General features: G+C 44.0%; 1 protein-coding gene across 1 annotated transcript in view; it reads left to right on the forward strand.

The window, feature by feature from the left end:
* Window positions 1-16524, forward strand: part of nup155 (nucleoporin 155) — a 208047-nt gene that overhangs the window by 10176 nt on the left and 181347 nt on the right. Inside the window, exons 3-6 of the mRNA XM_060834039.1 lie at window positions 5684-5821; window positions 7260-7356; window positions 14110-14180; window positions 14585-14677. Coding sequence (XP_060690022.1) covers window positions 5684-5821; window positions 7260-7356; window positions 14110-14180; window positions 14585-14677 — 399 coding nt within the window. The remainder of the gene's footprint in view (window positions 1-5683; window positions 5822-7259; window positions 7357-14109; window positions 14181-14584; window positions 14678-16524) is intronic.

The raw sequence follows: 16524 nt of genomic DNA on the forward strand, positions 1-16524 counted from the left end.
AACCCCTAATCATCTTGTACACCTCTATCAAATCTCCCCTAAACCTTCTTTTCTCCAATGAGAACAGCCTTTCCTCATACGATCTTCCTACCATACCAGGCAACATCCTGGTAAACCTCCTCTGCACCCGTTCCAGTGCCTCCACATCCTTCCTATAGTATGGCGACCAAAACTGCACACAATACTCCAGATAAGGCCGCACCAGAGTCTTACACAACTGCAACATCCTTTTAGAATGCTCTGCAGCTGATTGGTGATGTTCCTGACCTGAGCCCCTGGGAGGCAACATACCACTCAGGAGTCCCATTTTTGGCCATACAACTGCCTATCTACTCCCCTTACAATAGAATCCCCATGACTATGGCCCTTTTTCCCTCCCTTCTGAACAGCAGTGCCTGCCACGGTGCCATGACCTTGGCAACTGCTGCCCTCCCCTGGTGAGCCATCTCCCTGACAGTATCCAAAACAGTATACCTGTTTTGGAGGGAGATGACCGTAGGGGACACCTGCACTGCCTTCATATTCTTTTTCTGCCTTTTGGTCACCCATTCACCGTCTCCCTCAGCAATTCTAACCTGCGGTGTGACCAGTTCACTAAACGTGGTATCCATGACCTCCTCAGCGCCACGGATGCTCCACAGTGAGTCCATCCACAGCTCCAGAGCTGTCTTGTGGTCAAACAACAGCTGCAGCTGGGCATACTTCTTGCAAGTGTAAGATGCTCATGCCACGGGTCTGAGATCCCCTGCCATTGTCGGCTTAGCTTTATATCAACTAACTAAAACCAAACAATGCACTTTAATATATGAAAAAGAAAGAATAAAAGATTCTTTTTCTTCCGGTTAGAGGAGGGGGGCGGGATGGAGATACTAGATGTGTAGTGCCTCTGCTTTAGCCGCTGCCCAAATATATAATAAGTCCTTACCTTCCTGGTGCTCTCCTGGTCTCCACCTTCGCTGTGTCTCCCGCTGCTCCCGGACAAGAAAACGGGGAAAACTTACCCTTCCTGGCAGCCTTCGCTTCTCTCCTCGCCGCTCTGTAAAAATCATTGATGAAGGTGAAGGCGTACTGGCTCGGCCATCCCTTAATTGCTCAAAAGGCAGTTTGAGTCAGCCACTGGGGATCTGGAGTTACATAGTCCAGACTATGGATTGGCTGTTTCCTTCCGAAAGAAGATTAGTGAACCAGATGGATTTTTGGGTTTTTCCACAATGGATTTATGGTCATCATTCATAGAGTCATAGAGATGTACAGCACTGAACAGACCCTTCGGTCCATGCTGACCAGATATACCAACCCAATCTAGTCCCACCTGCCAGCACCCAATTCATATCCATCCAAACTCTTCCCATTCAACTATCCATCAAGATGCCCTTTAAATGCTGTCGTAGTCTCCATCACTTCCTCTGGCATTACACGTACGACCCTCCGTATAAAAAAGTTGCCCCTTCGGTCTCTCCTATCTTTCCCCTGTCACCCTAAACCTATGCCCTCTAGTTCTGGACTCCCCACCCCAGGGAAAGGACCTTGTCTATTTACCCTATCAGTGTCCCTCATGATTTCATAAACTTCTATATGTCATCCATCGGCCATCGACACTCCAGGGAAAACTGGCGCAGGCTATTCAGCCTCTTCTTATAACTCAAATCCTCCAACCCTGGCAACATCCTTGTAAATCTTTTAGAACAAAAAAAATTACTGCACAGAACAGGCCCTTTGGCCCACAATGTTGAGCTGAGGATTAATCCTAATGTAAAATATAATAACTTAACCTACGCACTCCTCAACTCACTGCTATCCATGCGCATGTCTAACATTCGCCTAAATGTCCCTAATGACTCTGCTTTCACCACCATCGCTGGCAATGCATTCACAAATCTCTGCATAAAGAACCTTCCATTGATGTCTCCTCCATACTTTCTTCCTAATATTTTAAAACGATGACCCCTCGTGCCAGTCAATCCTGCCCTGGTGAAAAGTCCTGGTTGTTGACTCTATCCAAGCCTCTCATTACCTTGTGTACCTTGATCAGGTCACGTCTCTTCCTCCTTCTCTCCAGAGAGAAAAGTCTGAGCTTATTCAATCTTTCTTTGTAAGACAATCTCTCCAGTCCAGGCAGTATCCCGGTAAACCTTATTTGCACCCTCTCCAAAGCCTCTGTATCTTTCCTATAGTAGGGTGACCAGAACTGGACACAATATCCTGAGTGTGGTCTCACCAAGGACTTGTAGAGCTGCAGCAAAACCTCGCCTCTCTTAAACTCAATCCTCCTGTTAATAAAAGCCAAAACACCATATGCTTTCTTATCAAACCTATCCACTTGGGTGGCAACTTTGAGGGATCTATACAGTTGGACAGCAAGATCCCTCTGTTCCTCCACACTGCCAAGAATCTTGTCTTTAACCCTATATTCAGCATACGAGTTCAACCTTCCAAAATGCATCACTTTACATTTATCCAGGCTGAACTCCATCTGCCATTTCTCAGCCCAGCTCTGCATCCTGTCTATGTCGCACTGCAGCCTGCAGTAGCCCTTGATACTATCAACGGAACCTCTAACCTTTGTGTCATTGGCAAATTTACTAACCCACCCCTCAACCTCCTCGTCCAAGTCATTTATAAAAACTACAAAGAGCAGAGGCCCAAGAACGTAGCCCTGCAGGACCCCACTCACCACTGACCTCTAGGCAGAATACTTCCCATCTACAACCACTCTGCCTTCTGTAAGCCAGCCAATTCTGAATCCAGATAGCCACATCTCCCTGTATCCCATACCTCCTGACTTTATGAATGAGCCTTCCATGGGGAACCTTACCAAATGCCTTGCTGAAGTCCATATACACCACATCCACTGCTCAACCTTCGTCGACGTGTCTCGTCACCTCCTCAAAGAGCTCAATAAGATTAGTGAGGCATGACCTGCCCCTCACAAAGCCATGCTGACTGCCTTTAATCACACTATGCTTTTCCAAATAGTCATAAATCCTATCCCTCAGAGTTTACTCCAAAACCTTGCTGACCACAGACGTGAGACTGACTGGTCTGTAATTGCCAGGGATTTCCCTATTCCCTTTCTTGAAAAGAGGAACAACATTCGCCTCTCTCTAATTATCCGGTACAACCCCCATGGAGAGTGAGGAAGCAAAGACCTTTGCCAGCGGCTTAGCAACCTCCTTTCTCGCTTCCTGGAGTAGCATAGGATATATCTGGTCTGACCCTGGGGACTTATCAGTCTTATTGATTGCCAAAATTTCTAGCACGTCAACTTCATCAATCTTGATCTGGTCAAGTCTGTTTCCCAGCTCCTCAAAGTTCTGATTCACAACAAGGTCCCTTTTCTTAGTGAAAACTGAAGCAAAAACACTAATTTAGGGCTTCCCCTATCCGCTCAGACTCCATGCACAAGTCCCCTATGCTATCCCTGATCGGCCCTACTTTCTCCCTCATCATTCTCCTATCCATCATGTATGAGTAAAATGTGAATTTTTAGAAGACTTGTAGCTCAGGTTGAGGTTCTGGATGTAGGTTTTCTCGCTGAGCTGGAAGGTTCATTTCCAGATGTTTCTTCACTCTACTAGGTAACTTTCTCTGTGGGCCTCAGGTGAAACACTGCTGATAGTTCCAGCTATCTTTTAAATGTTTGGATTTCTTTGGGTTGGTGATGTCATTTCCGGTGATGAAGTCACTTCCTGTTCTTTTTCTCAGAGGCTGGTAGATGGGGTCAAACTCTGTTTGTTGATAGAGTTCCGGTTGGAATGTCATGCTTCCGGGAATTTTAGTGCGTGTCTCTGTTTGGCTTGTCCTAGGATGGAAGTCTTTTTGTATCATGGTAGCCCACAAACCCACCAACACACTGTGAGAAACAAAGCTCACAATATAAGAAATTTCAGTCCGAGTCAAATTCTGAAGCAGTGAATTTTATTGAAATGTTCTTGCAAGAAGGGGCGTCTATCAAGTAGGCACCCCGATCCACAAATTATTCTACAATTTATACAGTTTAATTCTCGGTACTTCCCCGTTTACCTCATTGGCCTTCAAACCTATCAATAGTCCTTAGTGTGTTCTGCCCCTGCCCAGCTGTGCTCCGCCCTTGTTTACTTCTCCCTCTACTCCAAGCCGGGTGACCCTCCCCTCTATAAGTGACTTGGCTTGCTTCAGTGCTGACATGAGGGAAATTTGCTGAGCTTGGCATATCTTGATGTTCTTTTTCACCTTATCTATTTGTCTGTAACATCTTCCATTGTTTGCAGGCATGTTTCATTCGTGTATTTACATTTTAGCTAACTCAGCTCTTTGCTGAAACAATTATATACTGATGTTAATAAGCAATTACGGTTGCAGAAGTAACACTGTTTTACCTGTATCCCACAACACTAAAACAGCAGCTAATGAACTTGAAAGACCCTATACAGACAACAAGCAAAACTAATGTCATTAGCAAAATACCATGCAAGGACTGTAACAAACACTACATTGGATAAACAGGCAGAAAACTAGCCACCAGGATACATGAACACCAATGAGCCTCAAAAAGATATGACTCCCTCTCACTAGTATCCTTATATACAGATGAGGAAAGACACCACTTCGACTGGGACAACACATCCATCCTGTACTTCCCAACTCCTGTCAGATAGCATCATAATCTCCTTTTCTGAACCCTTTCAAGTTTCACAACATCTTTCTGATAGGAAGGAGACCAGAATTGCATGCAATATACCAACAGTGGCCTAACCAATATCCTGTACAGCCGCTACATGACCTCCCAACTCCTGTACTCAATACTCTGACCAATAAAGGAAAGCATACCAAATGCCTTCTTCACTATCCTATCTACCTGCGACTCCACTTTCAAGGAGCTATGAACCTGTACTCCAAGGTCTCTTTGTTCAGCAACACTCCCCAGGACCTTACCATTAAGTGTATAAGTCCTGCTCTGATTTGCTTTTCCAAATTGCAGCACCGCATTTATCTGAATTAAAGTCCTTCTACCAATCCTCAGCACATTTGTCCATCTGATCAAGATCCTGTTGTACTCACAGAACCTTCTTCGCTGTCCACTGCACCTTCAATTTTCATGTCATCTGCAAACTTACTAACTATACCTCCTATATTCACATCGTCATTATTTATATAAATGACAAAACGTAGTGAACCCAGCATCGATCCTTGTGGCACCCCACTGTTCACAGGCCTCCAGTCTGAAAAGTAACCTTCCACCACCACCCTCTGGATGGGTATATGAATAGGAAGGGTTTGGAGGGGTATGGGCCATGTGCTGGCAAATGGGACCAGATTAGGTGGGATATCTGGTTGGCATGGATGAGTTGACTATGACCAGGCCTTTCTCATCTCTGAATAGGCCCCTCTCCTCTCTAATCAACCAGTGCTCCTGAATGGCCAGCCCCTGTGCCTCCTTGTTTGCCTCTCCCACTTCCCTAGTGAACCTTCCCCAGGGAACACAGGAACAAAGCAGACCATTCAGCCCCTCAAGCCTGTTCATTATTCAGTGAGACCATGGCTGAAGTCATGCTGTATATATGCCTTTGGCCCGGACGAACAAAAATTTTATGATATTCAGAAAAAAACACTGAGCACTCTGACAATTGGGATTAATTGTTGTGGGGAATGATATCGGCTGAAGTGTTTGATGTTTTTCTCACCATTTTCTCTTCAATTACAGACAATCCATCTGTGTCTGGGATGGCTGACATGGATTATCCTCTCCAAGGACCTGGACTGCTGTCGCTCCCCAGCCTCCCAGAAATCAGCCCTATTCGGAGAGTCCCCCTGCCCCCAGAATTGGTGGAACAGTTTGGACGTATCTTTTTGTGTTTGTAGGTCAGGGAGTGAAGCACAATGTGGCATTTGCACTGCTGCTGGTGTGTAGTACTAATGTGCAAAGATTAATAATTGCTGGGTGTGTGTGTGTGTGTGTGTGTGTGTGTGTGTGTGGGTGTGGGTGTGGGTGTGTGTAAGCTGCACTGGCTGTCAATCATCTGTGGTAGCAGCTTGTCCTTCTGGTTCATCTTTCAATGCTTGACCTTGCACTCGTTCTTTACCTCACCAGGTGTCACATGCTCCCTCTATTCTGCGCACGCTCTTTCTCTTGTACTTGCATTGTCATTAATATAAATGATTTGGATGAGACTATGGGAGGCATGGTTAGCAAATTTGCGATTGATACTAAAGTTGGTGTTGTAGTGGCCAATAAAGAAGTCTATGAGTACAACTTGATCTTGATCAACTGGACTAGTGGGCAGAGGAATGGCAGATGGAGTTTAATGTTAGTCATTGTAATTTGGTAAGACAGTGCAGGGCAGACACACAATTAATGGTTGAGCAGTGTTGCCAAAGAGAGAGGCTTCAGGGTACAAGTACGTAGTGCCTTGAAAGTGGTGTCACAGACAGATAAGATGGTGAAGAAGGCGTTTGGCGCACTTGTCCTCATTGGTCAGAGCACTGAGTACAAGAGTTAGATTGCCATATTACAGCTGTACAACATTTTGGTAAGGCCACATTTGGAGCATGGCTTGCAGTTTAGGTCACCTTGCTCTATGTTATTAAAATGGAAAAGGTGCAAGAATGTTACTGAGACTGGAAGCTTTGAGTTATAAGGAGAAACTGGATAGGCCTGGATTTTCTCCTTGGAACATAGGAGGCTGAGCGGTGACCTTATAGAGATTTATAAAATCATCAAGGGCTTAGATAAGGTGAATAGACAAGGTTTTTTGGCTAGGGTATTTCCAAAACTAGAGGACATAGATAGAAGGTGAGAGGAGAAAGATTTAAAAGGGATATGAAAGGCAATGTTTTCACAGCAAGGTGTACTTATGGTCTGAGTGTAACACTTTTTAAAGAGATTTGGACAGATACATTTGGGTGAAATGGGTCAAACTCAGGCATTTGGGAACAGTTCTGTTCAGGAAACCTGTTTAACATGCACAATCTGGGTCGAATGCCCTGTTTCTGTGCTGTAGACCTATCTGACTTCCTCTCCTGCATGTGCCCTCCCTCTCTTTCCCCCTACAGGCGCTTGCTCTCTCCTGCGCTCGTGCTGTCTTTTTCTCCCCCACCATCTGCTCTTTCTGCCCACCTAAACCCCCTTCTGTCTTGCCCCCGCGATCTTTCATTCTAGTGCATGCACTCTTTGTCACGTGTCACCCTCGGTCATTCTTGGGTTCAGTGTCACTCTTGGGCACTCTTGTTTTTGTCTTCTGTATCTTGGTGATTTAGTCAGTTCCTTACATCTGTTGCAGATATGCAATGCAATTGTATGATGGGGGTTTTCCCTGAAATTGGCAAGGCCTGGCTCACTATTGATAGTGACATCTTCATGTGGAATTATGAGGATGGGTAAGTAGAGCCCTCAGCCGGAATGGCCTATCTGTGGGCTTTGTTGGGTAGCTCAAGTCACAAATCACAAAGGAATGAAAGCCTTGGAGATGATATAATGTTTGTATTGGAGTTGGAATAATCTACAATAAGCAGTACAATTTCAGGAAGATAGCCCTGGTGCTGTAATCGAACTGCCATGCTATGAAGGCCAGCACGTCACTTTGCTTTCTCACCACCTGTTGCACCTGCATGCTTATTGTTAGTGACAGGTGTGTGAGGAATCCAAAGTCTTGTTGCATGTCCCCCTTTCCAATCTATTGCCACAAGATAATACTCCTTCCTGTTATTGCTCCCAAAGAAGATGGTCCTGGTGTTGGGTGGTTTGAAAACATCAAGGTAGACAAGTCCCCACATCCTAAAGGGATTTATCTCAGAATACTGAGAGAGGAAATTGCTGAGGCCTTGTTGTGCCTTGGGTCACTGGTAGTGAGGTTATTGGAGAAGATTCTTAGAGACAGGGTTTTTGCAGATTTGGAAAAACATGGACTGAGTAGTGACATGGTAGCTTGGCTTTGTATTGCGGAGATTGTGACTCAAACTTGATTGAGTTGTTTGAATAAGTGACAAAAATGATTGAGTGCAGAATGGTGAATGTTGTCCACGTGGATTTTAGAAAGGTCTTTCACAAGCCAATACAAAAGGTGAAGTAACACGAAATCTGCAGTGAAGCTGGTAAGATGGATACAGAACTGGCTTAGTCATAGAACACAGTGGGGTTGGAAGAGTGTTTTTCTGACGAGATCTGTTACCACTGATATTCTGCAGGGATCAATGTTGAGACCCCTGTTGTTTGTAATACATGTAAATGGTTTGAATGAGAATGTATGTGGCTTGTAAATTTGTAGATGACATGAAGTTGGAGGAAGTTGCAGATAGTGACTGATTGTCAGAGGATACAGCTGGAGAAAGACAGGTTTAAAACAGTGGTGGAGAAATGGCAGGTGGAATTTAATCAAGGTAAATACAGGGCAATATATTTTGGAAGGTCTGATGCAGGAGGCAAGTATACAGTAAGTGGTAAAACGTTTAGAAACCTGAACATACTGAAGGATCTACGTGTACAGGTTCACAGTTCCCAAAAGTGGCAACATAACTGGATGAGATGGTCAAGAAGGCATAACGCATGCTTGCTTTTATTGATAGACGCATTGAGAAGAAGAATTGGCAAGTTATATCGCAGCTCTATAGAACATTAGTTTAGACACAGTTGGAATATTGTGTACAGTACTGGTCCGAAAATGTGTTGCTGGAAAAGCGCAGCAGGTCAGGCAGCATCCAAGGAGCAGGAGAGTCGACATTTCGGGCATGAGCCGTTCTTCAGGAAGATTCCTGAAGAAGGGCTCATGCCCGAAACGTCGACTCTCCTGCTCCTTGGATGCTGCCTGACCTGCTGTGCTTTTCCAGCAACACATTTTCGGCTCTGATCTCCAGCATCTGCAGTCCTCACTTTCTTCTACAGTTCTGGTCGTCATGTTACTAGAAGCATGTGAATGCTTTGGAGAGGGGGCAGCAATGGCTTACCACAATGTTGCTAATACCTTCCAAATACAGGCAATTAGGAGAGATTGGACAAACTTGGTTTGTTTTCACTTGAATGTTTATGAAAGGGGTGACTGGATAGAAGTTTGCAAAATTATGGGAGAAATAGTTAAAATAGATAATTTGAGTTTTTTTCACAGGGTAGAAATATCAATTACTAGGGGACAGAGGTTTAAGATAAAAAAGGAAAGATTCAAGAACATATGAGAGGCAAGTTTTTATTTGCAGAGGATACTAAATGCCTGGAATGTACAGCCGGATTAGGTGGGAGAGGCAGACACAAAGCAACACTTAAGAGGTATTTTGAGAGATACGTGAATAGGCAGAGTTGAAAACCACACAACACTAGGTTACAGTCCGACAGGTTTGTTTGGAAATCTCCAAATCATGAAAAGGCAGGGAATAGAGGGGTACGGATTGCGTAGAGGCAAAAACTTTTTAGTTTAGAAAGGTGTCGTGTGTCGGCACCGACTTGGGCAGAATAACCTATTCGTGCTGTACTGTTCTTTGTTCTGACCTTGCATTCATCCACATTGGGCACATGTATGGCAGATATGGTACAGTCTCTGAGTTTAAGAAAAGAAACAGGAAATTATAGGCCAGTGAGCCTGACACCTGTGGTGGGGAAGCTCTTGGAGAAGATATGTGCACACTTGGAAGAAAATTGACTAGTTAGTGACAGGCAGTGTAATTTTCTATGGGGAATGTCACATGTCACCAACCTGACTGAAGTTTTTGAAGAGCTGACAAAGATAATTGATGAGGGAAGGGTTGTAATGTAGTTTATATGGAATTTAGTAAGGCATTTGATGAAGTCCCACATAGCAGATAGTACGAAAACTAAAATCACATGGGATTTGGGGTGAGCTAGCTGGATGATACAGTACTGGCTTAGTCAGAGAAGACAAAGGGTAGTGGTGGAAGGGTGTTTTTCAGAATGGAGACCAGTAACTACAGGTCGTTCTACTGCCATGAGACAGTGGTGTTCCTCTGCAAAATTGAGCTATGGGAAACAGCTATAGAAGATTGTGCTGTGGAACACAGATATACCCATTCAGCAGAAAGCTTATGCAAACAACATCCACAGTTCATCAACCTTGTAGCCAATTTTTGCTGACAAGACACATATTACAGAAGAACTACCTGCAGTGGTGTTCCACAGGGTTTAGCCTTAGGTTCTCTATTTGTAGTATATATAAATGATGTTCTGGAGGAAAATGTGGTCTGATGAGTAAGTTTGCAAGTGACATGAAGATTGGTGGAGTGCTGACGATTGTGAGAGGATACAACAGAATATAGATAGATTGGCAACTTGGATACAGAAATGGAGTTTAATCCAGATAAATTTGAGGTGATGTGTTTTGGAGGATCAAAATTAGGTGAGAATTATACTGTAATGGCTGAACCTTTGAAACATTAGCATACAGATGGATCTAGGTGTGTCTAAAAGTAACCACACAGGTGGCCAAGGTGATTTAGAAGACATTTGGCATGGTTGCCTTTTTCGGCTGGGGCATGCAGTACATGACTAGGCAAGCCCATGTTGCAGTTATATAAAACCGCTGTTAGGCTGCATTTGGAGCATTGTGTGTAGTTTTGGTTGCCACACCATGAGAAGGATGTGGAAGCTTTGGAGAGAGTGCAGAGAAGCTTCATCAGGATGTTGCCTAGTCTTGAGGGCATTGGCTGTGAGGAAAGATTAAAAAGGCTAGGTTTGTTTTCACTAGGAAGACGGCAGCTGAGAGGAAACCTGATAGAGATTATAAAGATTTTGGAGAAGATTTGTAGCTTAGGCTGTAGATCGGGTTGTAAGTTTGCTCGCTGAGCTGCTGGGTTTGTTATCAGACGTTTCGTCACCATGCTAGGTAACATCAGTGAGCCTCCAGTGAAGTGCTGGTGTTCTGTCCAGCTTGTTGTTTCTGTATCTTGATTTGTTGTGGTGGGTGACCGGTTCTGTTTCTGAGAGGTTGGTAAATGGAGTCCAAATCAATATGTTTGTTAATGGAGTTCTGGTTTGGATGCCAGACCGCTAGGAATTCCCGCGTGTGTCTTTGTTTAGCCTGTCCCAGGATGGAAGTATTGTCCCAGTCAAACTGATGTCCCTCTTTGTTAATGTGTATGGATGTCAGTGATATTTAGTCATGTCTTTTGGTGGCTAGATGGTGCTGATATACCCTGGTGGCAAGTTTCCTGCCCACTTTGTTGCACTCCTTGCAGGGTATTTTGTTCTGCTGGCTCTGGCTAAGGGGTCCTTTAAATTCATCAGGAGCTGTTTCAGTGTGGTGGTAAGTTGGGCCACCATGATGCTTCGGGGCTGGAGTAATCCGGTCTTCATCGAAGATGTCTTTAATGTATGGTCGGGTGGCTAGAATCTCTGGACATGTTGTGTCTTCCTCTTTAGGTGTCCCTTGCAGAAATCGACAGACTGCACTTCTTGGGTAACTGTTGTTCCTGAATACACTCTGTAGGTGCTTCCCTTGGCTTCTTAGTTCCTGGGTGCTGCATTGTGTTGTGGCCTCATTTAAATTATGTCCTGATGCAGCTCCATTTGTGGATGTTGGGATGGTTGCTCTAGTAGTTGAGTATCTGGTCAGTGTGTGTGACCAAGATGAAGAAAAGACTAGCCCAACAAGAAAAACTATCCAAGCTCTCTCACAGCAATGACATGTGTAACTCTGAGACTTGGATAAAGAACCTGTTTGACCAACCACTCTCAGACATTGAAACAGCCATCCGAGTATGAGGGATGAACTTCAACCACAGGGATGTGAATTAAAAGGATTTCCTAGCAGCACAGACATCCATCCTGAAAGACAATGGACTTAGGGAAGAAACCCAGCAGGCCATCAGACAGTCAGGAGCACCAATACTAAACAGTAAGAAAGAATGCAACACCCTCAACACACTGGAAAGGAAAGCCCTGGAAGGACTCAGAAAAGACAGAAATATTGTAAACCTACTGGCAGACAAAGGACGTATGACTGCTGCCCTGAATAGAACACAGTACATTGAAAAAGCAAACATACTACAGTAACCCCCCCACGTAGCCTTGGGGGATACATTACAGAACCTACTGCTGACGAGTGTCAACCCATTCATTTAAATGGGAAACGTGCCTCCTCGGCTGTCTCCTCGGCAGCCTCCTGGTCCCGCGAACATTCCCTTTTATATGTACAGGTTGCAGTAACAGCGGGTAACTAAAACTCCAGTAACCGGACCCACAGATATGGGAGTTACCTTGTACAACCATTGCTGACACCTACCAATAGGTGGCATTGGACCTGATTCCACAGTTAGTAAACCACATTACAGCAGCCCTGAGGCAACTACACAAGACAGGTGAAATGAACAAGACAAACCTCCAAAGAATGAAACCTGAAGGATCCAGCACACCCTGTTTCTATGGATTACCAAAGGTACATAATCAAGGCCCTCCTCCCCCCCCCCCCCCCCCCCCCCCCAAACACACACACACACACAGACAGACCCATAGTCTCACTTTCTGGTACACCAACCATAAGGCTAGCAAAGGAACTGCAAAGCAAACCCATACCAGCAGAATGAATGTCATACACAAAATACCCAGCAAGGACTGCAGCAAACATTACATTGCACAGACTGGCAGGAAACTAGCCGCCAAAAGACATGACCAACTATCACTGATATCCATACATACAGATGAACAGGGACACCAGTTTGACTGGGACAGGCTAAACAAAGACATGGCGGGAATTCCTAAAGGCCTCGCATTCAAACCGGAACTCCATCAATAAACACATCGATTTGGACCCCATTTATCAATGTCTCAGAAGCAAAACTGGAAATGATATCACTTACCACAATAAACGGAGACACGTAAATAGAAAGTGAGACAGAACACCAACACTTCACCAGAGGTTCACTGATGACGTTACCTAGCATTGTGACAAAATGCCTGAGAACAAATCCACTAGCTCAGCGAGCAAACTTGCAACCAGAGGTCTGTAAAATTATCAGAGGCCTAGCTAGGCTAGATACTCAGCAGCTTTTTCCCAGGTTTGAAGTTTCAATTACAATGGGGCACAGATTCAAGGTGAGAGGGGAAAAGTTTGAGGGAGATGTGCGTCAGAAGGTTTTCACATAGAGTGGAAGAAGCCTGGAACGTATTGCCAGAAGAGGTGGTGGAAGCAAGCACACTGGCGACATTTAAGATAGTTACATGAATAGGAATAGAGGGATTATGGACCGAATAAGGGCAGAAAGTTTGTTGTTTAGTTAGGGCATAATGACCGGTAGAGGCTTCTGGGCTACAGGGCCTGTTCCTGTGCTGTACTTCCCTTTTGTTCTTTTGTATCCAAATCTGAAAGCACCTCTGCATCCTCTTCATAGTTCATCCTCCCACCCAGCTTTGTGTCATCTTCAGATGTGAAGATATTACATTTCATTTCCTCATCTTGTGGACAGTCAGGGTCCAAGCAATGCATTACCCATTGGTCACTGTCTGCCACTTAACAAGTAACATGTTCATTCCTATGCTGTTTCCTATCTCCCAGTTAATTCACAGTCTATTTCACCCTTGGCCTCCAATCTCATGAGCTACCATTGTACATGCTTATTTATGTGGGACTTTATTGAATGTCTAAATAAATAAACCACATCTGCTCCTTTCCCCATCCAAATCAACTCCATGAATTATAGCCTCACAAAATTCCAGTTGATTTTGCAAACATAATTTCCTGAAGTAAATTCATGCTGTTTTTGTCCAATCTAGTCACTGTTTTCTAAATGCTCTGCTATTGAATCTTTTTGATAGACTCCAGAATTTTGCCCGTTACCAATGTCAGACTGCCTAATTTAGCGTTCATTTTTCCACTCTAAAATTATTTTAAAGTAGTGCAATTTACATTGGTTACTTTCCAAACCATGGGAACTGCAGAGTCTGTAGAATCTTGAAAGAAGACCAGCAACACATCCATTACTTCTCAGGCTACTTCCTCAAGTGAACTGTTTTCTGACACTACAGCCCATTTGGTTTAGATAGCCTGACAGCTTTGTGGTCGTGCTGGGACATGGCAACTGTACGAGGCAGAGGTCTACGTGCAGCAAAAGCATCTGCATGAAATAATGGTGTTGTGTGGCTTTGTCTATCAATATTGTCTTTATCTTCAAGTTCATTTATTGCTTTATTTTCAGGGGTGATTTAGCTTATTTTGATGGACTGAGTGAAACGATTCTTTCGGTGGGACTAGTAAAACCCAAAAGAGGTAAGTCACCTGTTCTGATCCCACATTCTGAGGAGCACAGCCAGATATCAGAAAACTGCTTGTCATGTTTGTAATCCACAACCAGAACAGTTGTTTACCTGGAGTCTGAGTTAATCCTGTGTAACTCTGTCACAGAAGCATGAGGTTGAGAGTTTATTACCCTCCCTCTATGGTGATGTTAAGTATGTGTTCCTATTTATGGATATGACTGGAGAGCGCTGCTCAGGACAGAGCAATGGACTGAACACTGCTACTTGTGATGAAATCTATGACAAAAGTGGATCCAGTTTGATGTTTTGCTGTGAATATACTTGAAATAATCTCTTTTGGATGCTGGAGATCCTGACATTAGGTCCATTGCCTCTATTCAGCATTGTAATGAGAATTCTAATTTGTGTTTCTAGGCATATTCCAGCCTCACATCCGCCAGCTACTTGTACTGACCACTCCTGTTGACATTGTGATTCTTGGCGTCAGCTTCACCAATTCTCAGACAGGTGCACAAATCATTTCAAATCTTTCAATGGAGCACTGGCTTTTGTATTCTAATCTTTAACTTCATTCAGTTCTGAACACTGCATTTAAGGAAGCATATGAAGGTATTAAAAAAATGCAGAGGATATTCACCAGAATGGTTTTAAGGTGAACAATTTCAGTTCTGTGGACTGATTGGGGAAGCAGGGACAGACCTCCGTAGAGAAGGAGATTTGATTCAAAATCATGAGGGATCCAGGCAGAATTCTTGGGAAGAAACTGCTATTTTTGGAAGGATCTAGAAGCAGACAAAAACAATTTAAGATCATTGGTGGTTGGAGGAACAGCAACAGGAGAAAAAAAACTTTTCCATAGTCCATGGTTAGGGCCTAGAATGTACTGCTGGACAGATAGGTTCAAATGCAGTTTGTAAATTGAAATAGGATCATTATCTGAAGGGGAAGACTACTTGCAGAGCTCAGTGGAAAAGGCTGAAGAATGAAAGCAACTGCACTCCTTTTGAAGAGAGCTGCAAAGGATTAGATTACTTACAGTGTGGAAACAGGCCCTTCGGCCCAACAAGTCCACACCGACCCGCCGAAGCGCAACCCACCCATACCCCTACATTTACCCCTTACCTAACACTACGGGCAATTTAGCATGGCCAATTCACCTGACCCGCACATCTTTGGACTGTGGGAGGAAACCGGAGCACCCGGAGGAAACCCACGCAGACACGGGGAGAACGTGCAAACTCCACACAGTCAGTCGCCTGAGTCGGGAATTGAACCCGGGTCTCTAGCGCTGTGAGGCAGCAGTGCTAACCACTGTGCCACCGTGCCGCCCACAATCAGGAGATGGGCTGAATGGTCTCCTGTAACTTCCGTAATCCTCTGAGTCAGCTATTAAAAAACCTCTTGTTAAACCTCTTGTTAAGCTTGAGAGAGCCGGTGGCGTAATGGTATTAACGTTTGACTGTTAATTCGGAGACCCAGGTGATGCTCTGGATTTCTGAGTTCAAATCCCACCACTGCAGAGAGTGGAAATCTGGAATTAAGAGTCAAATGATGACCATGAATCCATTGGTCGAGAGTATGGTGCTGGTAAAGCACAGCAGATCAGGCAGCATTAGAGGAGCAGGATCCTGAAAAACCAGTTAGTGAGTTTTGAGATTTGTAGCTCAGGTTGAGGTTCTGAATGTAAGTTTGCTTGCTGAGCTGGAAGGTTTGTTTTCAGATGTTTTGTCACCATACTAGGTAACATCATCAGTGAGCACTGGTGGTATGGCCTGCTTTTTATTGATGTGTTTAGGTTTCCTTGGGTTGGTGATGTCGTTTATGGAGTGATGTTTAAAAATTATAAGCAGATCCTCCCAAAGTAAAGTTTGGAAACATTTTACACATAGTTGTAGTGGTTGAAGTATGGCACTTCGCTGTGAACGGCAATCGATGCTGTTAGAATTACAGATATGTTTATTGGACATTCAGATACTATGCATATCCAGTCAGGAACTTTAAAACAACACCCGCTAATGAAATAACTGCTCCCTTGGTAGTCCTAAACCACCTCCCCTTTCTCAGGAGCAACTGTTTTACACATCCTGGTTCAGCCAAGACTTTTGCAAATTGCCCAAAACTGAAACTAAAGAATTTTTACCCAGAAATGGGTGTTTCTCCAAACTCAAAAAGAAACAATTTCATAAGCTTTAAATTAAAAGTCTAATGTACTGCACTATTTAATTCATATAATCATAGACAATATAAATAAAAGCCAATTACTCTAATTATTGTGTGTCTCCAAAACCGTTAAAGTAAATCACCATGGCTGTAGAGATACTTCCAAGTTAATCATTAAACCTCTTCAGAAAATC

Source organism: Hemiscyllium ocellatum, chromosome 2 (assembly GCF_020745735.1).
Source record: "Hemiscyllium ocellatum isolate sHemOce1 chromosome 2, sHemOce1.pat.X.cur, whole genome shotgun sequence".
NCBI classification, from domain to species: Eukaryota; Metazoa; Chordata; class Chondrichthyes; order Orectolobiformes; family Hemiscylliidae; genus Hemiscyllium; species Hemiscyllium ocellatum.